Below are 17,910 nucleotides of genomic sequence, written 5' to 3'. Positions count from 1 at the left end.
CCTGATATAAAAGTTTTTTTCTACATTTTATACAAGGCAACAATACTTAGAACACATTGGCCCTCATTCCGAGTTGTTTGCTCGCTAGCTGCTTTTAACAGCATTGCAAACGCTAGGCCGCCGCCCTCTGGGAGTGTATCTTAGCTTAGCAGAATAGCGAACGAAAGATTAGCAGAACTGCTACTAAATAATTCCTTGCAGTTTCTTATACCCCTTTTCCACTAGCTTTTTTAAACACGGATAAATGCGTGGGGGCGCGCATTTACGCGTGTTTTTCCCTAGTGGGAAAAGGTTCCCCGGCAAATTCCCGGATCAAGTGATCCGGGAATCCTACCCGGGTAGCTAGCCGGGTTGAACACGTGTTCAACCCGGCTAGCTGTCTAGTGTGAACGGGAGCCACAGTGCATAGGGAGGGCGGAGCTGGGAGATCATGTGATCTCCCAGCAACGCCCCTGACGCGTCACTAGCGCGTCACCAACCCGGCAATTGCCGGGTTGGTGAGCGCTGTCTGCAGGGGGTGCTACACTAGTGGAAAAGGGGTATGAGTAGCTCCAGACCTACTCCTAGATTGCGATCACCTCAATCCGTTTAGTTCCTGGTTTGACGTCACAAACACGCTCTGCGTTCGGCCAGCCACTCCCCCGTTTCTCCTGCCACTCCTGCGTTTTTACCTGGCACGCCTGCGTTTTTTAGCACACTCCCTGAAAACGCAGAGTTGCCACCCAGAAACACCCACTTCCTGTCAATCACACTACGATCACTCAAGTGTTGAAAAAACTTTGCTCGAGCTTGTGTAAATCTCCAAAGTTTTGTGTTAAATTACTTAACGCATGCGCGCTGCGTACCATGCGCATGCGCATTTTCCACCTAATCGTTGCGTTGCGAAAAACGGCAACAAGCAAACAACTCGGAATGACCACCATTGTCTCCAACCAATGTGACCCCCTGAATGCATCACTGCGCCGGGCGCCCACTGTCATGCCCAAAGCAAGCCTAGCTCATGGAAACTCGGGTATACGTGCGTTGTCAGATCATCATCTGCAAGTCGTCTAATCTTGGGAAACCAGCAGTCATTCTCTGAATAGAAATTTGTGTAAGAAACTTAATTACGGAATGATGATTCTAGTAATGAAGATATTCTCAACTCCACGAATGCAAAGAAAATCGTTTCCGTTTATCAGTGTTCTATAGAAACTATTACGTTCTGTGAAGAAAACAACAACCACTCGCTCTCAGTCTCTGACACTCGCTCGGAGCGGCTTCCAGCAAGTTAGGGAATAAAACGCCGCAGCGTACCACTACCCAGCCTCCTGCACTCACGCTTGCAGCTCTCCCTCCGTGCAGTGAACCTGACAGCGGCTTCATGCTGATTGGTCCGTCACTTTCTCCGTAGCTCCGCCCCCTAGTTACAACACCGGCTCGCTGGCTGCGTTCGGTTGCTACACTAAACATTGAAACGCAAGATGGCGGCGCCCAGGAAAGTTACCAGATCCTCTCACCAATATGTGGGTGATGTGAAAAAGCAGCTTCGGCACGGTAATAAGTGAGATATTCTAATTTACTGCTCAGTGAAAGTGTATGGTGTAAGCCTTTTTGGCACTTCCCACTTATTGAAAATTAGCTTGCAAAATAAAAATCTTTCAACTCTTAAATTTATACGACAAGGGTTGATGCACCAAACAATTTTTGCAATTAATCTTTTGAAAATAGCTGTTTTTGGAAGATTGCTCTATTATTAGTGATCTGGGGGTATGATGATGAAAAGGTACATAACTGAGAACTGTTGCGTTCTTTCGGGTATCAGTTGCAGACACTTTCTCCATAGGTTTTTGTGGGGACTGCAGAAATGGGTAGTGTATCATACTCTGAAAAGATAGCGTTAGCCATTGCAAGATCGCAATTTTTTATTTTTTCAATCAGAGAGTTACTGAATGCTAGCGTACGTCATTTTGAGCAATACCTGTGGAACCTGGAAGTAAAGTGATCGCATAAGCAGGGCAGTAGAGAGCCTGGCTGCGCCCAGGTACTTTTAGGGGGGCGTGACATAATCACAGGAGGCACGGCCATGCTCCCTAAGAAAAAAATACAGACATTTTTTTATTTTAAGTGTCTCCCTGGCCACACTACAGCCCAGCACACAGCAGCGTGTGCTGCACTGAGGAGAAAAGCTGTTGCTGCCAGGTAAGGGGGAGACCATGGCCCCTCCATCAGACCTGGAACTGGGTAATTAGTACCCCACCCCCCCACTCGGCGCCACTGCACATAAGTGATCACTTTCCTTTTTCTCATCACAATCATTGGCTCTTATTGGACCCATGTCGCTCAAGATATTGCTGATAAATACCCTTGCAAAATAATTTCTTATTCCCGCGATATATCCACCCCTAAGTGAGAATTACATAGTAAAACGGCTTACATGGCTTAATTTTTGTATGGTGTTCAGTCAGTTTTGTTATAGGTTCTAATTATTATACCTGTCAATGAAAAGTTTATGGTGTCTGTCTTTTTGGCACTCGCCAACTATTGAACAGATGCTTGCAAAATGAAAAATCAAGATGGCATCTGCTATACAATCTTGTTGGTGAATTCTTGCTGGTACAGATTTGGCACATTAGTGTTCTTACGTTTGTGCTAACATACATAAAGATGGTTTACTCTTACATGGATGATACAAAATTCACTTTTTCTCTGACGTCCTAAGTGGATGCTGGGGACTCCGTCAGGACCATGGGGAATAGCGGCTCCGCAGGAGACAGGGCACAAAAGTAAAAGCTTTAGGATCAGGTGGTGTGCACTGGCTCCTCCCCCTATGACCCTCCTCCAAGCCTCAGTTAGGTTTTTGTGCCCGGCCGAGAAGGGTGCAATCTAGGTGGCTCTCCTAAAGAGCTGCTTAGAGTAAAAGTTTTGTTAGGTTTTTTATTTTCAGTGAGTCTTGCTGGCAACAGGCTCACTGCAACGAGGGACTTAGGGGAGAAGAAGTGAACTCACCTGCGTGCAGGATGGATTGGCTTCTTAGGCTACTGGACACTAGCTCCAGAGGGACGATCACAGGTACAGCCTGGATGGGTCACCGGAGCCGCGCCGCCGACCCCCTTGCAGATGCTGAAGAGAGAAGAGGTCCAGAAATCGGCGGCTGAAGACTTCTCAGTCTTCATGAGGTAGCGCACAGCACTGCAGCTGTGCGCCATTGCTCTCAGCACACTTCACACCAACGGTCACTGAGGGTGCAGGGCGCTTGGGGGGGCGCCCTGGGCAGCAATGAAAGTACCTATACTGGCTAAAAATACATCACATATAGCCCCTGGGGCTATATGGATGTATTTAACCCCTGCCAGGTTGTCAGAAAAACGGGAGAAGAAGCCCGCCGAAAAGGGGGCGGGGCCTATTCTCCTCAGCACACAGCGCCATTTTCCTACACAGCTCCGCTGCTAGGAAGGCTCCCAGGCTCTCCCCTGCACTGCACTACAGAAACAGGGTTAAAACAGAGAGGGGGGGCACTTATTTGGCGATATTATTATATATTAAGATGCTATAAGGGAAAACACTTATATAAGGTTGTCCCTGTATAATATAGCGTTTTGGTGTGTGCTGGCAAACTCTCCCTCTGTCTCCCCAAAGGGCTAGTGGGGTCCTGTCCTCTATCAGAGCATTCCCTGTGTGTGTGCTGTGTGTCGGTACGTGTGTGTCGACATGTATGAGGACGATGTTGGTGAGGAGGCGGAGCAATTGCCTGTAATGGTGATGTCACTCTCTAGGGAGTCGACACCGGAATGGATGGCTTATTTAGGGAATTACGTGATAATGTCAACACACTGCAAGGTCGGTTGACGACATGAGACGGCCGGCAAACCAATTAGTACCTGTCCAGGCGTCTCAAACACCGTCAGGGGCTTTAAAACGCCCATTTACCTCAGTCGGTCGACACAGACACAGACACGGACACTGACTTCAGTGTCGACGGTGAAGAAACAAACGTATTTTCCATTTGGGCCACACGTTACATGTTAAGGGCAATGAAGGAGGTGTTACATATTTCTGATACTACAAGTACCACAAAAGAGGGTATTATGTGGGGTGTGAAAAAACTACCTGTAGTTTTTCCTGAATCAGATAAATTAAATGAAGTGTGTGATGATGCGTGGGTTTCCCCCGATAGAAAATTATTGGCGTTATACCCTTTCCCGCCAGAAGTTAGGGCGCGTTGGGAAACACCCCTTAGGGTGGATAAGGCGCTCACACGCTTATCAAAACAAGTGGCGTTACCGTCTCCAGATACGGCCGCCCTCAAGGAGCCAGCTGATAGGAGGCTGGAAAATATCCTAAAAAGTATATACACACATACTGGTGTTATACTGCGACCAGCGATCGCCTCAGCCTGGATGTGCAGCGCTGGGGTGGCTTGGTCGGATTCCCTGACTGAAAATATTGATACCCTTGACAGGGACAGTATTTTATTGACTATAGAGCATTTAAAGGATGCATTTCTATATATGCGAGATGCACAGAGGGATATTTGCACTCTGGCATCAAGAGTAAGTGCGATGTCCATATCTGCCAGAAGATGTTTATGGACACGACAGTGGTCAGGTGATGCAGATTCCAAACGGCACATGGAAGTATTGCCGTATAAAGGGGAGGAGTTATTTGGGGTCGGTCCATCGGACCTGGTGGCCACGGCAACAGCTGGAAAATCCACCTTTTTTACCCCAAGTCACATCTCAGCAGAAAAAGACACCGTCTTTTCAGCCTCAGTCCTTTCGTCCCCATAAGGGCAAGCAGGCAAAAAGCCAGTCATATCTGCCCAGGGATAGAGGAAAGGGAAGAAGACTGCAGCAGGCAGCCCATTCCCAGGAACAGAAGCCCTCCACCGCTTTTGCCAAGTCCTCAGCATGACGCTGGGGCCGTACAAACAGCGCGCAGTGGGCTCACTCGCAAGTGGACCCCTGGATCCTACAAGTAGTATCCCAGGGGTACAGATTGGAAATTCGAGACGTCTCCCCCTCGCAGGTTCCTGAAGTCTGCTTTACCAACGTCTCCCTCCGACAGGGAGGCAGTATTGGAAACAATTCACAAGCTGTATTCCCAGCAGGTGATAATCAAAGTACCCCTCCTACAACAAGGAAAGGGGTATTATTCCACACTATTTTGTGGTACTGAAGCCAGACGGCTCGGTGAGACCTATTCTAAATCTGAAATATTTGAACACTTACATACAAAGGTTCAAATCAAGATGGAGTCACTCAGAGCAGTGATAGCGAACCAGGAAGAAGGGGACTATATGGTGTCCCTGGACATCAAGGATGCTTACCTCCATGTCCCAATTTGCCCTTCTCACCAAGGGTACCTCAGGTTCGTGGTACAAAACTGTCACTATCAGTTTCAGACGCTGCCGTTTGGATTGTCCACGGCACCCCGGGTCTTTACCAAGGTAATGGCCGAAATGATGATTCTTCTTCAAAGAAAAGGCGTCTTAATTATCCCTTACTTGGACGATCTCCTGATAAGGGCAAGGTCCAGAGAACAGTTGGAGGTCGGAGTAGCACTATCTCAAGTAGTTCTACGACAGCACGGGTGGATTCTAAATATTCCAAAATCGCAGCTGTCTCCGACGACACGTCTGCTGTTCCTAGGGATGATTCTGGACACAGTTCAGAGAAAGGTGTTTCTCCCGGAGGAGAAAGCCAGGGAGTTATCCGAGCTAGTCAGGAACCTCCTAAAACCAGGAAAAGTGTCAGTGCATCATTGCACAAGGGTCCTGGGAAAAATGGTGGCTTCTTACGAAGCGATTCCATTCGGCAGATTTCACGCAAGAACTTTTCAGTGGGATCTGCTGGAAAAATGGTCCGGATCGCATCTTCAGATGCATCAGCGGATAACCCTGTCTCCAAGGACAAGGGTGTCTCTTCTGTGGTGGCTGCAGAGTGCTCATCTACTAAAGGGCCACAGATTCGGCATTCAGGACTGGGTCCTGGTGACCACGGATGCCAGCCTGAAAGGCTGGGGAGCAGTCACACAAGGAAAAAATTTCCAGGGAGTGTGATCAAGTCTGGAGACTTCTCTCCACATAAATATACTGGAGCTAAGAGCAATTTACAATGCTCTAAGCTTAGCAAGACCTCTGCTTCAAGGTCAGCCGGTATTGATCCAGTGGGACAACATCACGGCAGTCGCCCACGTAAACAGACAGGGCGGCACAAGAAGCAGGAGGGCAATGGCAGAAACTGCAAGGATTCTTTGCTGGGCGGAAAATCATGTGATAGCACTGTCAGCAGTGTTCATTCCGGGAGTGGACAACTGGGAAGCAGACTTCCTCAGCACGACCTCCACCCGGGAGAGTGGGGACTTCATCGGGAAGTCTTCCACATGATTGTGAACCGTTGGGAAAGACCAAAGGTGGACATGATGGCGTCCCGCCTGAACAAAAAACTGGACAGGTATTGCGCCAGGTCAAGAGACCCTCAGGCAATAGCTGTGGACGTTCTGGTAACACCGTGGGTGTACCAGTCGGTGTATGTGTTCCCTCCTCTGCTTCTCATACCTAAGGTACTGAGAATTATAAGACGTAGAGGAGTAAGAACTATACTCGTGGCTCCGGATTGGCCAAGAAGGACTTGGTACCCGGAACTTCAAGAGATGCTCACAGAGGACTCATGGCCTCTGCCGCTAAGAAGGGACTTGCTTCAGCAAGTACCATGTCTGTTCCAAGACTTACCGCGGCTGCGTTTGACGGCATGGCGGTTGAACGCCGGATCCTAAGGGAAAAAGGCATTCCGGAAGAGGTCATTCCTACCCTGGTCAAAGCCAGGAAGGAGGTGACCGCACAACATTATCACCACATGTGGCGAAAATATGTTGCGTGGTGTGAGGCCAGGAAGGCCCCACGAAGAAATTTCAACTCGGTCGATTCCTGCATTTCCTGCAAACAGGAGTGTCTATGGGCCTCAAATTGGGGTCCATTAAGGTTCAAATTTCGGCCCTGTCGATTTTCTTCCAGAAAGAATTGGCTTCAGTTCCTGAAGTCCAGAAGTTTGTCAAGGGAGTACTGCATATACAACCCCCTTTTGTGCCTCCAGTGGCACTGTGGGATCTCAACGTAGTTCTGGGATTCCTCAAATCACATTGGTTTAAACCGCTCAAATCTGTGGATTTGAAATATCTCACATGGAAAGTGACCATGATGTTGGCCCTGGCCTCGGCCAGGCGAGTGTCAGAATTGGCGGCTTTGTCTCACAAAAGCCCATATCTGATTGTCCATTCGGACAGGGCAGAGCTGCAGACTCGTCCCCAGTTTCTCCCTAAGGTGGTGTCAGCGTTTCACCTGAACCAGCTTATTGTGGTACCTGCGGCTACTAGGGACTTGGAGGACTCCAAGTTGCTAGATGTTGTCAGGGCCCTGAAAATATAGGTTTCCAGGACGGCTGGAGTCAGGAAAACTGACTTGCTGTTATCCTGTATGCACCCAACAAACTGGGTGCTCTTGCTTCTAAGCAGACGATTGCTAGTTGGATGTGTAGTACAATTCAGCTTGCACATTCTGTGGCAGGCCTGCCACAGCCAAAATATGTAAATGCCCATTCCACAAGGAAGGTGGGCTCATCTTGGGCGGCTGCCCGAGGGGTCTCGGCTTTACAACTTTGCCGAGCTGCTACTTGGTCAGGGGCACACCCTGGCTGAGGAGGACCTGGAGTTCTCTCACTCGGTGCTGCAGAGTCATCCGCACTCTCCCGCCCGTTTGGGAGCTTTGGTATAATCCCCATGGTCCTGACGGAGTCCCCAGCATCCACTTAGGACGTCAGAGAAAATAAGAATTTACTTACCGATAATTCTATTTCTCGTAGTCCGTAGTGGATGCTGGGCGCCCATCCCAAGTGCGGATTGTCTGCAATACTTGTACATAGTTATTGTTACAAAAATCGGGTTATTATTGTTGTGAGCCATCTTTTCAGAGGCTCCGCTGTTATCATGCTGTTAACTGGGTTCAGATCACAGGTTGTACAGTGTGATTGGTGTGGCTGGTATGAGTCTTACCCGGGATTCAAAATCCTTCCTTATTGTGTACGCTCGTCCGGGCACAGTATCCTAACTGAGGCTTGGAGGAGGGTCATAGGGGGAGGAGCCAGTGCACACCACCTGATCCTAAAGCTTTTACTTTTGTGCCCTGTCTCCTGCGGAGCCGCTATTCCCCATGGTCCTGACGGAGTCCCCAGCATCCACTACGGACTACGAGAAATAGAATTATCGGTAAGTAAATTCTTATTTTCTGATTACTATCCCACCCTTGGTTTCTCCAATAGAGAATGTTTTTTTTATGGGTGTGTGCAGGGGTGTATCTAGGGGTCCGATCACACCTGGCAAAGTAGGGACTGGTGCACCCCTACCCCCCCCATATTTGAAATATGGAAGTCGCGTGTGCCAAAAAAGGCCAAACAATAATACCCTTAATTCACATTACACCACACAGTAGTGCCTGGGGCTGTTTCTAGCCCATTTGGCTCCCAGTGCGAGATTTCAAAATGCCTCCAACTCCCCCCCCCCTCCCGCCCCCCATTGACATAAAAAAAATGCCCCCCCCCCCCCCCCAGCAACATAGATGTAAAAAGAAAATGCATGCTCTCAGCAAGGGGGCATGGCCTCATTAAATGGGCGTGGCCTCATCTGATATCACGGCCACCTCAGGGGGAAAAAAAAATTCAAAAGTCCCCATTTTACACATTACGCAGGCAAGACTCCCCATTTTACACATTACAGCAGGCACGTGTCCCCATTTTACACAGTGCGGCAGGCACAAGTCCCTATTTTACACATTATGCAGGCAATACTCCCCATTTTACACATTACGGCAGGCAAGAGTCCCCATTTTACACAGTACGGCAGGCAAGAGTCCCCATTTTACACAGTGCGGCAGGCAAGAGTGCCCATTTTACACAGTATGGCAGGCAAGAGTCTCCATTTTACACATTACAGCAGGCACGTGTCCCCATTTTACACATTACGCAGGGAAGACTCCCCATTTTACACATTACGGCAGGCAAGAGTCCCCATTTTACACATTACGCAGGCAAGTCTCCCCATTTTACACATTACGGCAGGCAAGAGTCCCCATTTTACACATTACGGCAGGCAAGAGTCCCCATTTTACACATTACAGCAGGCACGTGTCCCCATTTTACACATTACGCAGGCAAGACTCCACATTTTACACATTACGGCAGGCAAGAGTCCCCATTTTACACAGTGCGGCAGGCAAGTGTCCCCATTTTACACAGTACGGCAGGCAGGTGTCCCCATTTTACACAGTACAGCAGGCAAGAGTCCCCATTTTACACAGTACGGCAAGCAGGTGTCCCCATTTTACACAGTACAGCAGACAAGTGTCCCCATTTTACACATTACGCAGGCAAGAGTCCCCATTTTACACATTACGGCAGGCACGTGTCCCCATTTTACACATTACGCAGGCAGGTGTCCCCATTTTACACAGTGCGGCAGGCAGGTGTCCCCATTTCACACATTACACAGGCAAGTGTCCCCATTTTACACATTACGGCAGGCACGTGTCCCCATTTTACACAGTACGGCAGGCAGGTGTCCCCATTTTACACAGTACGGCAGGCAAGTGTCAAGTGGAGGGGAAGGAAGGGAGAGGGGGGGGGGAGAGAGAGAGACTACTTACACATGAAGAAGATCTTCCCGCTCTTCGGGTCGGGCCGCCTCTCCTCCCTCGCGCCGGCCGCCTCCTCTTTCCAGCCAGAGCCGGCCCTAACCAATATGATGCCCTAGGCAAGATTTTGGCTGGTGCCCCCTAGCACAACCGCTGGTTCCGCCTCTGACCTTGCACCTCTTTCCCAGAACCATCACCCCTCACCCATAGCAGTCCTTATTTTGGGGTTTGTACCCCCTATATTTTAAATAGGAATAGTTCACACATTTTGCACACAGCCCAAAAAGGGGTGTGTTTTTGCTGGCAAGGCCCCACAATAGTAACCCCAATTCCAATTACGCCACACAGTACTGCAACTTTATTCACATTTGATCATGCGATAGTGTCCATAATTCATATTACATCCCACAGTAGTATTACTTTACCTTAAACGTTACTCCTCACAGTAGAGCCCCTTATTCACATTATATCACACTGAATTGCTCCTTATTCACATTACACCACACCCTATTGCTCTTTATTCACATTAGACCACACAGTAGTGCCCTTTCTCTACGCAACGCCACATAGTAGAGTACCTTATACACATAATGCCACACATTAGTAATGCATTTGTACACATAATTGCACACAGTAATGCTCCTTACACATATGAGACACATTATTAATGTCCTTATAAACATAATGCGCCTTACACATTATGACAACCTTTATTAATGCCCTTTTACACATAATGTCCCTTACACATATGCTGCACGTTATTAATGCCCTTATACACATAATGACACACATAGTGCCCCCTACACATTTGCTGCACATTATTAGGGCCCCTATACACATAATGACACACATACAGTAGAACCCTGTTATACAAATGGCGCACATTATTAATGCCCTTATACACATAATGACACACATAGTGCCCCTTACACATATGTTGCACATTATTAATGCATTTTTACATGACACACATAATGCTCCTTACACATATTCCGAACACTACTGCACAACCAACCCACTCACATGCACACAGTACTCACACTGCCACTAACACTGTGACCTCTGCCTCTGCTTGGATACAGATGTGTCCTCATAAATCTTGCCTCAATGCTAATGTCGGGCACCTTTTTTTATGAAAATGCATCTTATTTGCATTGCTATGTGGCTAGGATGCACAAGCAGCTTCTGCTGATTAAAATGATATGCAGCATGCCTATATACTGTGTTTGACTGTGGCTGTATCTGCATATGAAATGCTACACACAGAATATAGGCATGCTGCATATCATTTTAATCAGCAGAAGCTGCTGATGCCCCTTGGTATATCAAATGCCCTAGGCAATTGCCTAGTTTGCCTATGCCTATGGCTGGCTCTGCTTCCAGCTTGTCTGCTCCTCCTCCCTCTTCCCGAGTACTCCTGCTCGGGGTTTCACGGAATGATGCGATTGTGTCATGACGTCACGACGCAACCGTGTCATTCCACGAAACTCCGCCCCCCGAGCAGGAGTGCTCGGGAAGAGGGCGGAGGAGACAAGGAGCCGCAAAGTGCCGCGGCGGGCGCCCTGTGCATTTGCACGGCTCGTCCGCCGCAAGAAACGGCACTGGTAGTGTCCCTTACTCACATTACACCGCACAGTAATTACCGTTATTCACGTTATGCTACACAGTAGTTCCCCTTATATACATTATTTCACACACTAGAGCCCCTTATTTACATTCCGCTACACAGTTGTACAGTGGTCCCCATTATACACATTATGCCACACAGTAGTGCCGTCGTCAGACGGGGACTGGCTGGACCCCACTATATCCACCAGGGCAGGGAGCACAGGTCGGATTTACCAAAAACCTGTTGGTATTAGGTTCCATAGTACCCGGTGGTGAAGTCCAGCAGAGGGGATAAGGCTCTGACCTGTAGCCCCTCCCCCAGCTCCGGGCGCCATCTACTGCTGGTGTTCCCACCCTGGAGCTGCATTTCTCTCTCCCTCACTCCCTGCTGAGATTTTGGCGCCATCTTCACTACTAGCTGGGCTGATCTCCGGGATGGATGGGCACTGTCTCCTCTGTAAAACTGCCTGTCTTGTCAGCGCTGTGTATTTACAGACACTTAAGTATTCTACATGTCATTTTAGACAGTGTTAGTTAAGAACACGTGTACTGCTATATGAATATTTATGGATATACATCCAGTGTTTACTGTGCATTGTTATATCTGTATACATACATATCTATATGTAGATTTACTAGTCCAGTGCAGTCTTATTGTTTATATGTAATAATTTCTGCATTGTACCTGTGACTGTGTGTGCCTATAGATGCTGTGTGGATTCTATTCTGTGTATCACACGTATTGCTATCACTATATTCTGTACCCTGGGGGGCTAAGTGCGTCAGGGTCTCATAGTAGTTTTACCACATTCTGACTTTTTAATTGACATACGTCAGGAATCCTGGTCGTCTCCAGGAAATACATTTTACCTGTCCAAAAAGATGCTAGCTCGTTACCCTATCCCTGCGAAGTTGAGTAACAAGTGGGAAAATTCACCACCGGTGGATTCCCATGTCGCCCATCTAGTGGTATCTTCTACTCTGCCTATCACCACTGTCACCTCACTGAAGGAACTGATGGATAAGCGTGTGGAGGGATGCCTGAAGTCTATTTACACACTTACCGGTGCTGTGCATAGACCCACTATGGCAGCCTCTTGGGCTGCAAAAGCTATTAAAGCATGAGTTCAGGCAATTGAGGATGAGCTACCTCTAAATTTTTCTGACACTGTCTGACAATATCTGTCGTATATTACCACAGCCTCTCACTATATTCAGGAGGCGGCCTCTGATGCAGGGGTCATGGCGGCCAAGGCATCTACTACGTCTATCCTGGATCGCCGGATTCTGTGGTTGAGGTCCTGGAAAGTGGACCTGGACTCTAAAAAGACCTTGGAGGTGCTTCCTTTCAAGGGAGACTACTTGGGGAGGATCTGAACAAGATTGTGACTGACTTGGTGACGGCCAAGACTGCGTTTCTCCCAAGTACTAATCCGTCTACCCAGAAGGCTAAGAGTACAACTTTTCATTCCTTTTCGACCTCCAAGTAAAGCAAAAGGTCAGGCGTACCTGAGACAGGCTCGTACTTCCAAAACCATTAAGCCCAAATCTAAACAATCCTGGGACGCCCGTCAGCCAGCTTCCAAACAAGACAACCCTGCTGCATGACAGGGTGGGCCTTCCCCTGGGCGACCCCAGGGTGGGAGGCCGACTTCTGCAGTTCGCCCAGGCCTGGTTAAAGACCACTTCAGACGCCTGGGTGTGGGAAGTTGTCTCTCACGGGTACGCAATCTCTTTCAAGAGACGTCAACCTCGCCAGTTCTGTTCAACGGTTATTCCCTCGGATCCGTTGAAAGCGCATGCTCTACACTTTGTTGTACATTCCCTCCTGGAAACAGGAGTGGTAGTGCAGGTACCTCTGTCCCGGAGAGGTTGGGGATACTATTCGACCCTGTTTCTAGTTCCGAAACCAAATGGGTCTTTCCGGCCTATCCTCAACCTCAAATCATTGAACAAGTTTGCGAGAGTGTCCAAATTCCGTATGGAAACCCTGCGCTCTATTGTCATGGCCACGGAACCTGAGGACTATATGGTATCCCTGGACATACAGGATGCTTACCTGCACATATCTATTGCCATTTTGCATCAGCAATATCTGCGGTTTGCTATTGGCAACCTTCATTTTCAGTTTCAGGCTCTGCCATTTGGACTGGCCACAGCACCTCGGATTTTCACCAAGGTCATGGCTGTGATGACGGCTTTCCTCTGTCGTCAGGGAATCAGGATCCTGCCGTATCTGGACGACTTGCTGATTCTGGCAAACTCCCAAGATGTCCTCAGTGAAATGGAGATGTCTGTCCAATTCCTACAAGCCCATGGGTGGCTCATCAACTGGATGAAGTCCCCGCTGGTCCCTGCTCGGAGCATGGTGCACCTGGGGGCGCTGCTGGACATACACAGCCAAAGACTGTTTCTGTCTCCAGAGAAGGTCCTGAAACTTCAGGACAAGATCACAGAGTGTTGATACACTCAGCGATGCAAGTACTAGGCCTCATGGTGTCGGCTTTCAATATGGTATAGTACGCTCTATTTCATTCCCGCCCTCTGCAGAGGTTAATCCTTGCCAGGTGGGATGGATTGCCCCACCGGATCAGGTCTCAAATGATTTCCTTAAATCCGGAGGTACGTCGGTCACTGAGCGGGTGGCTAATGGACTGACAGTTAAGCAGGGGCCGTCTGTTTTGGATCTCCAACTGGGTCCTCCTGACAACGGACGCCAGTTTGCGGGGTTGGGGCACAGTGTTGGAGCAACACTCTCTCCAGGGTCGGTGGACCAGGGAGGAATCTCTCCTCCCGATAAACATTCTGGAATTGCGGGCAGTGTTCAATGCGTTGATTCTGGCCCTGCCTCTGGTACAGAACAGGCCTGTTCAAGTACAATCAGACAATGCCACCACGGTGTACATAAATCATCAAGGCGGCACTCGAAGCCGCATGGCAATGATGGAAGTGTCAAATATCCTCCAATGGGTGGAACGCCATCTGCCAGCCATATCGGCAGTGTTCATTCCGGGAGTCCTCAACTGGAAAGCGGACTTCCTCAGTCGTCAGGACATACACGCCGGAGAGTGGAGTCTTCATCCCAAAGTCTTTCAACTCCTAGTGGACAAGTGGGGCCTACCAGATGTAGACCCGATGGCATCTCGACACGATCACAAGGTTCCGGTCTTCGGAGCAAGGACAAGGGATCCTCAAGCAGTGTTCATGGACGCACTGGCAATTCCATGGAACTTTCGGCTGCCATACGTGTTCCCTGCCCCGGGTAATACGAGAGTTCAAACAAGAAGGAGGAATACTACTTCTGGTCACTCCAGCGTGGCCCAGACGACATTGGTTCTCAGACCTGCAGGGTCTCTCCATAGAGTCTCTACTTCCTCAACGCCCAGACCTCCTCATTCAGGGCCCTTGTGTCTACCTGGACCTGGCCAGACTGGCTTTGACGTCGTGGTTCTTGAAGCATCACTCCTTAGAGCCAATGGATTTTCTGAGGCGGTCATTCAAACTATGTTGAATGCCCGTAAACCAACTTCAGCTCGTATTTATTACAGGGTCTGGAATTCTTACTTTACATAGTGTGCTGCTAAGAATTATGATGCATATTCTTTCAAAACTTCCAGACTTTTGGCTTTTCTACAACAAGGCCTAGACTTGGGCCTTCGTCTGGCCTCCTTCAAGGTTCATATATCTGCCTTGTCGGTGTGGTTTCAGATAAAAATTGCGTCTCTTCCTGATGTTCACACTTTCACTCTGGGTGTTCTACGGATTCAGCCTCCCTGTGTACCGCCTGTGGCTCCATGGGATCTGTCTGTAGTCTTAAATGCCCTGCAAGGGTCTCCATTTGAACCTCTTGAGTCTGTGGACCTTAAATGCCTAACGCTTAAGGTCGTGTTTCTGTTGGCTTTTGCCTCTGCTAGGAGGGTGTCGGACTTAGACACTTTGTCCTGTCGCCCACCCTTTTTGATTTTTCACGGTGACCGGGCAGTTCTTCGAACAAGCCCTGGTTATTTACCTAAGGTGGTATCATCTTTTCCCCTTAACCAGAAGATTGTGGTTCCGGCTTTCATCTCTTCTGGTTTGTCCTCCAAAGAAAGATCTTTGGACGTGGTACGGGCTCTCCCTATTTATGTGGAAAGGACTGCCTGTATCAGGAGGTCAGATTCCCTTTTTGTACTTTTTGGTTTTCACAAACGTGGCTGGCCTGCGAATAAGCAAACATTGGCCAGATGGATAGAATGGTAATTGCACCAGCTTATGCGCAGGCTGGGCTCCCAGCTCCTGCTGCTACCAAGGCCCATTCTACTTGGTCGGGTAGACCTTGGGCGGCCCGCCGTGGCGAGTCTGCAGAACAATTGTGCAAGGCAGCTACGTGGTCCTCTGTGAACACGTTGACAATGCTAAATTCCTTTGTCGTATAACAACCCTTTTTGAAGCTAAGAACACTGTACGCTGTTTGCTTAAGAAGTACCGTAATGGTACGCTATTGGCGTAGCGATCGCTCAGCCGTAGGCGAGACGCTCAAGCGTCACGTTCGCTCACGGCCCAGTGATCACAGGACACGTTATTGGCTATGACTAGAGTAATGATTCGCTATGGCGTAGCGGACGCTCGAGACCACGAGGAGATCACCAGCGGCGCAGACGCTCACAACGCTATACCTTTATGATAAAACCTTATACCAATGAAATACACTGAATACCTTAATGTGAGTACAGGGTGTAAGTGCAACCTTGTGTAACCTGACTAACTACAAAGCTGCTTGAGCGTCACCGACGCTCAAGTGAACACTTAACACTATAGAAAATACACAGATGCTGGTTTAGGTTCCAAAGCCTATTAACTGTATTATCTCTAATATACTTGTAAAAGGGGATAACAGTACAAATGATACACTACAATATAACAGAGACTTCCTAACCACAGAACTAAACAATAAATACAAAAAAGACAATACTACACTGACCTAAATGCAATACAATACAATACTATCTAATACAATACAATACTAGCCTAGTCTAGGGGAGATATGAGAGAACAGAACAGAGAGAGAGAGAGAGAGAGAGAGAGATTGGCTCACAGAAAGACAATGATAACGGAGAGAAACTTACGCACAAAGGGTATGATCGCCTGCGCCTCGATATCCAGCTCCCGGCTATCAGCAGATAACCGTTGATGAGAGAGTGAGAGCTGGATGTGGTCGGCCTGCCTATTTATGCCCCACACACAATGCAATCTCCTGGTCCTACAATCCCATTGTCCATTGGCCGAAGGAATTCGGCCCTGTATCATAACAAAAGGTCATAGGGTGATTCATACAGGTGGGCTGTGACGATTTCCAACAGCTCAGGTGGGTGGGAAACTGGGTTTCCCGCCGCATACCTGAGTATGTGTAATTAATAGAAATGGACATAAACTTCTTATGTCCATAACTATTCGCACGAGCGATTAATACGCTCCAAACCAACACCGGAATATTGCTAATTAAATACTCTTCCGATGGGTACCAAACACTGCTGTATGATTCCTGTTAGATCCTTCGTACGATATAAAGAGGGATTCCTCAGCTCTGGGACATTGTATTTTAACCAAACTTTCAGAATCTATCAAAGGGACCATGATCTATAAACTACATTAATTGTGAACATTTGTAACGAATGAGTCGCACGCTACGACTACATAAACTCTACCGTAAATACGCATACCGCGCCTGCGAGTGCACGTTATTGCGGGTATGCGCATCCACGGGAGAGCGCATGCACGCGCAGCGCGGACCTGTGTGCGGTGCAAATATGGCAACGTGCATTGAGACATTTTTCTGACTTTGACAGTCCACCCTTTGGCAGTCAATAATAACTGCCACAAAACATTTAAGGAGAAAAATGTAAGTCAGGGGTTAATTGATTTCCATGGTTGGGTAGGGGAGGAGAGAGGAGAAGGTGTGAAGAGGGTATGACCTAGTGAGATAGCAGAAGCATGTGTGTATGAATCCATGTTTGGGGGGTCATGTATCATCGTGCCGTACGTGTTGTAAATCAAGCTTCGAGGTATTGCGAAGTATACATTTGAATTCCTTCTTATCCTGTGGTACAGGTCTGTGGATGGGCTGTCAAACTCTACCGAGCTCATTTCGGCTGTGGTTGTAACAAAATGGGGATGCACATTTTAGTTGATGATACATGAATGGGGGAGGTATGTGGTTGCTGATATCTGTGCCTGTATTCCCTATCGTCTATGTGTGTCGTTACCTGAGGGTTGTAGAGATGAAGATAAAGAACACTTACGAAAAATGCAATGATATTCTATGTCAGGGAAATGTACATCTGTCGTCGAAGTTGTTTTCGGTATCTGTTGAGAGTCGTCTTCTTTGCGCTGTTTTGCTCCTTAGGCATGAGCAACAAGCTTTGTCAGTGCCATCAGATTTACAAAAATGTTGGGCTAGCGTGAGTTTAAAAATACTAGGGAAACTGGGGATCCATGGCAAAGTTCATCAAGTGTCCATATTTAAAGTTGTCAAATCTTCTTCTTTGGTCAATCCGTTGTCTGTATACATCTCGTCTCGTCAGCTTCCTCGTCCAAGGGGGTCTTTGTATCTTGGAGAAAAGCAGAAAAACAGGTGAAAGAAACGGACCGTATAATCGCATTTT

General features: G+C 48.1%; 1 protein-coding gene across 6 annotated transcripts in view; it reads left to right on the top strand.

Moving 5' to 3' along the window:
- Positions 1-1,440: 1,440 nt before the first annotated feature.
- The window catches only part of MORN1 (MORN repeat containing 1), a 1,300,694-nt gene continuing 1,284,224 nt past the window's right edge, over positions 1,441-17,910 (top strand). For all 6 annotated transcript variants that reach the window (XM_063943076.1, XM_063943075.1, XM_063943078.1 and 3 more), the window contains exon 1: positions 1,441-1,536. In XM_063943076.1, the coding sequence (XP_063799146.1) occupies positions 1,464-1,536 (73 nt within the window). In that variant the 5' untranslated portion in view covers positions 1,441-1,463. The remainder of the gene's footprint in view (positions 1,537-17,910) is intronic.

The sequence above is a fragment of the Pseudophryne corroboree genome, chromosome 10 (genome assembly GCF_028390025.1).
Source record: "Pseudophryne corroboree isolate aPseCor3 chromosome 10, aPseCor3.hap2, whole genome shotgun sequence".
Taxonomy (NCBI): Eukaryota; Metazoa; Chordata; class Amphibia; order Anura; family Myobatrachidae; genus Pseudophryne; species Pseudophryne corroboree.
This window is presented reverse-complemented; position numbering and strand designations above follow the sequence as displayed.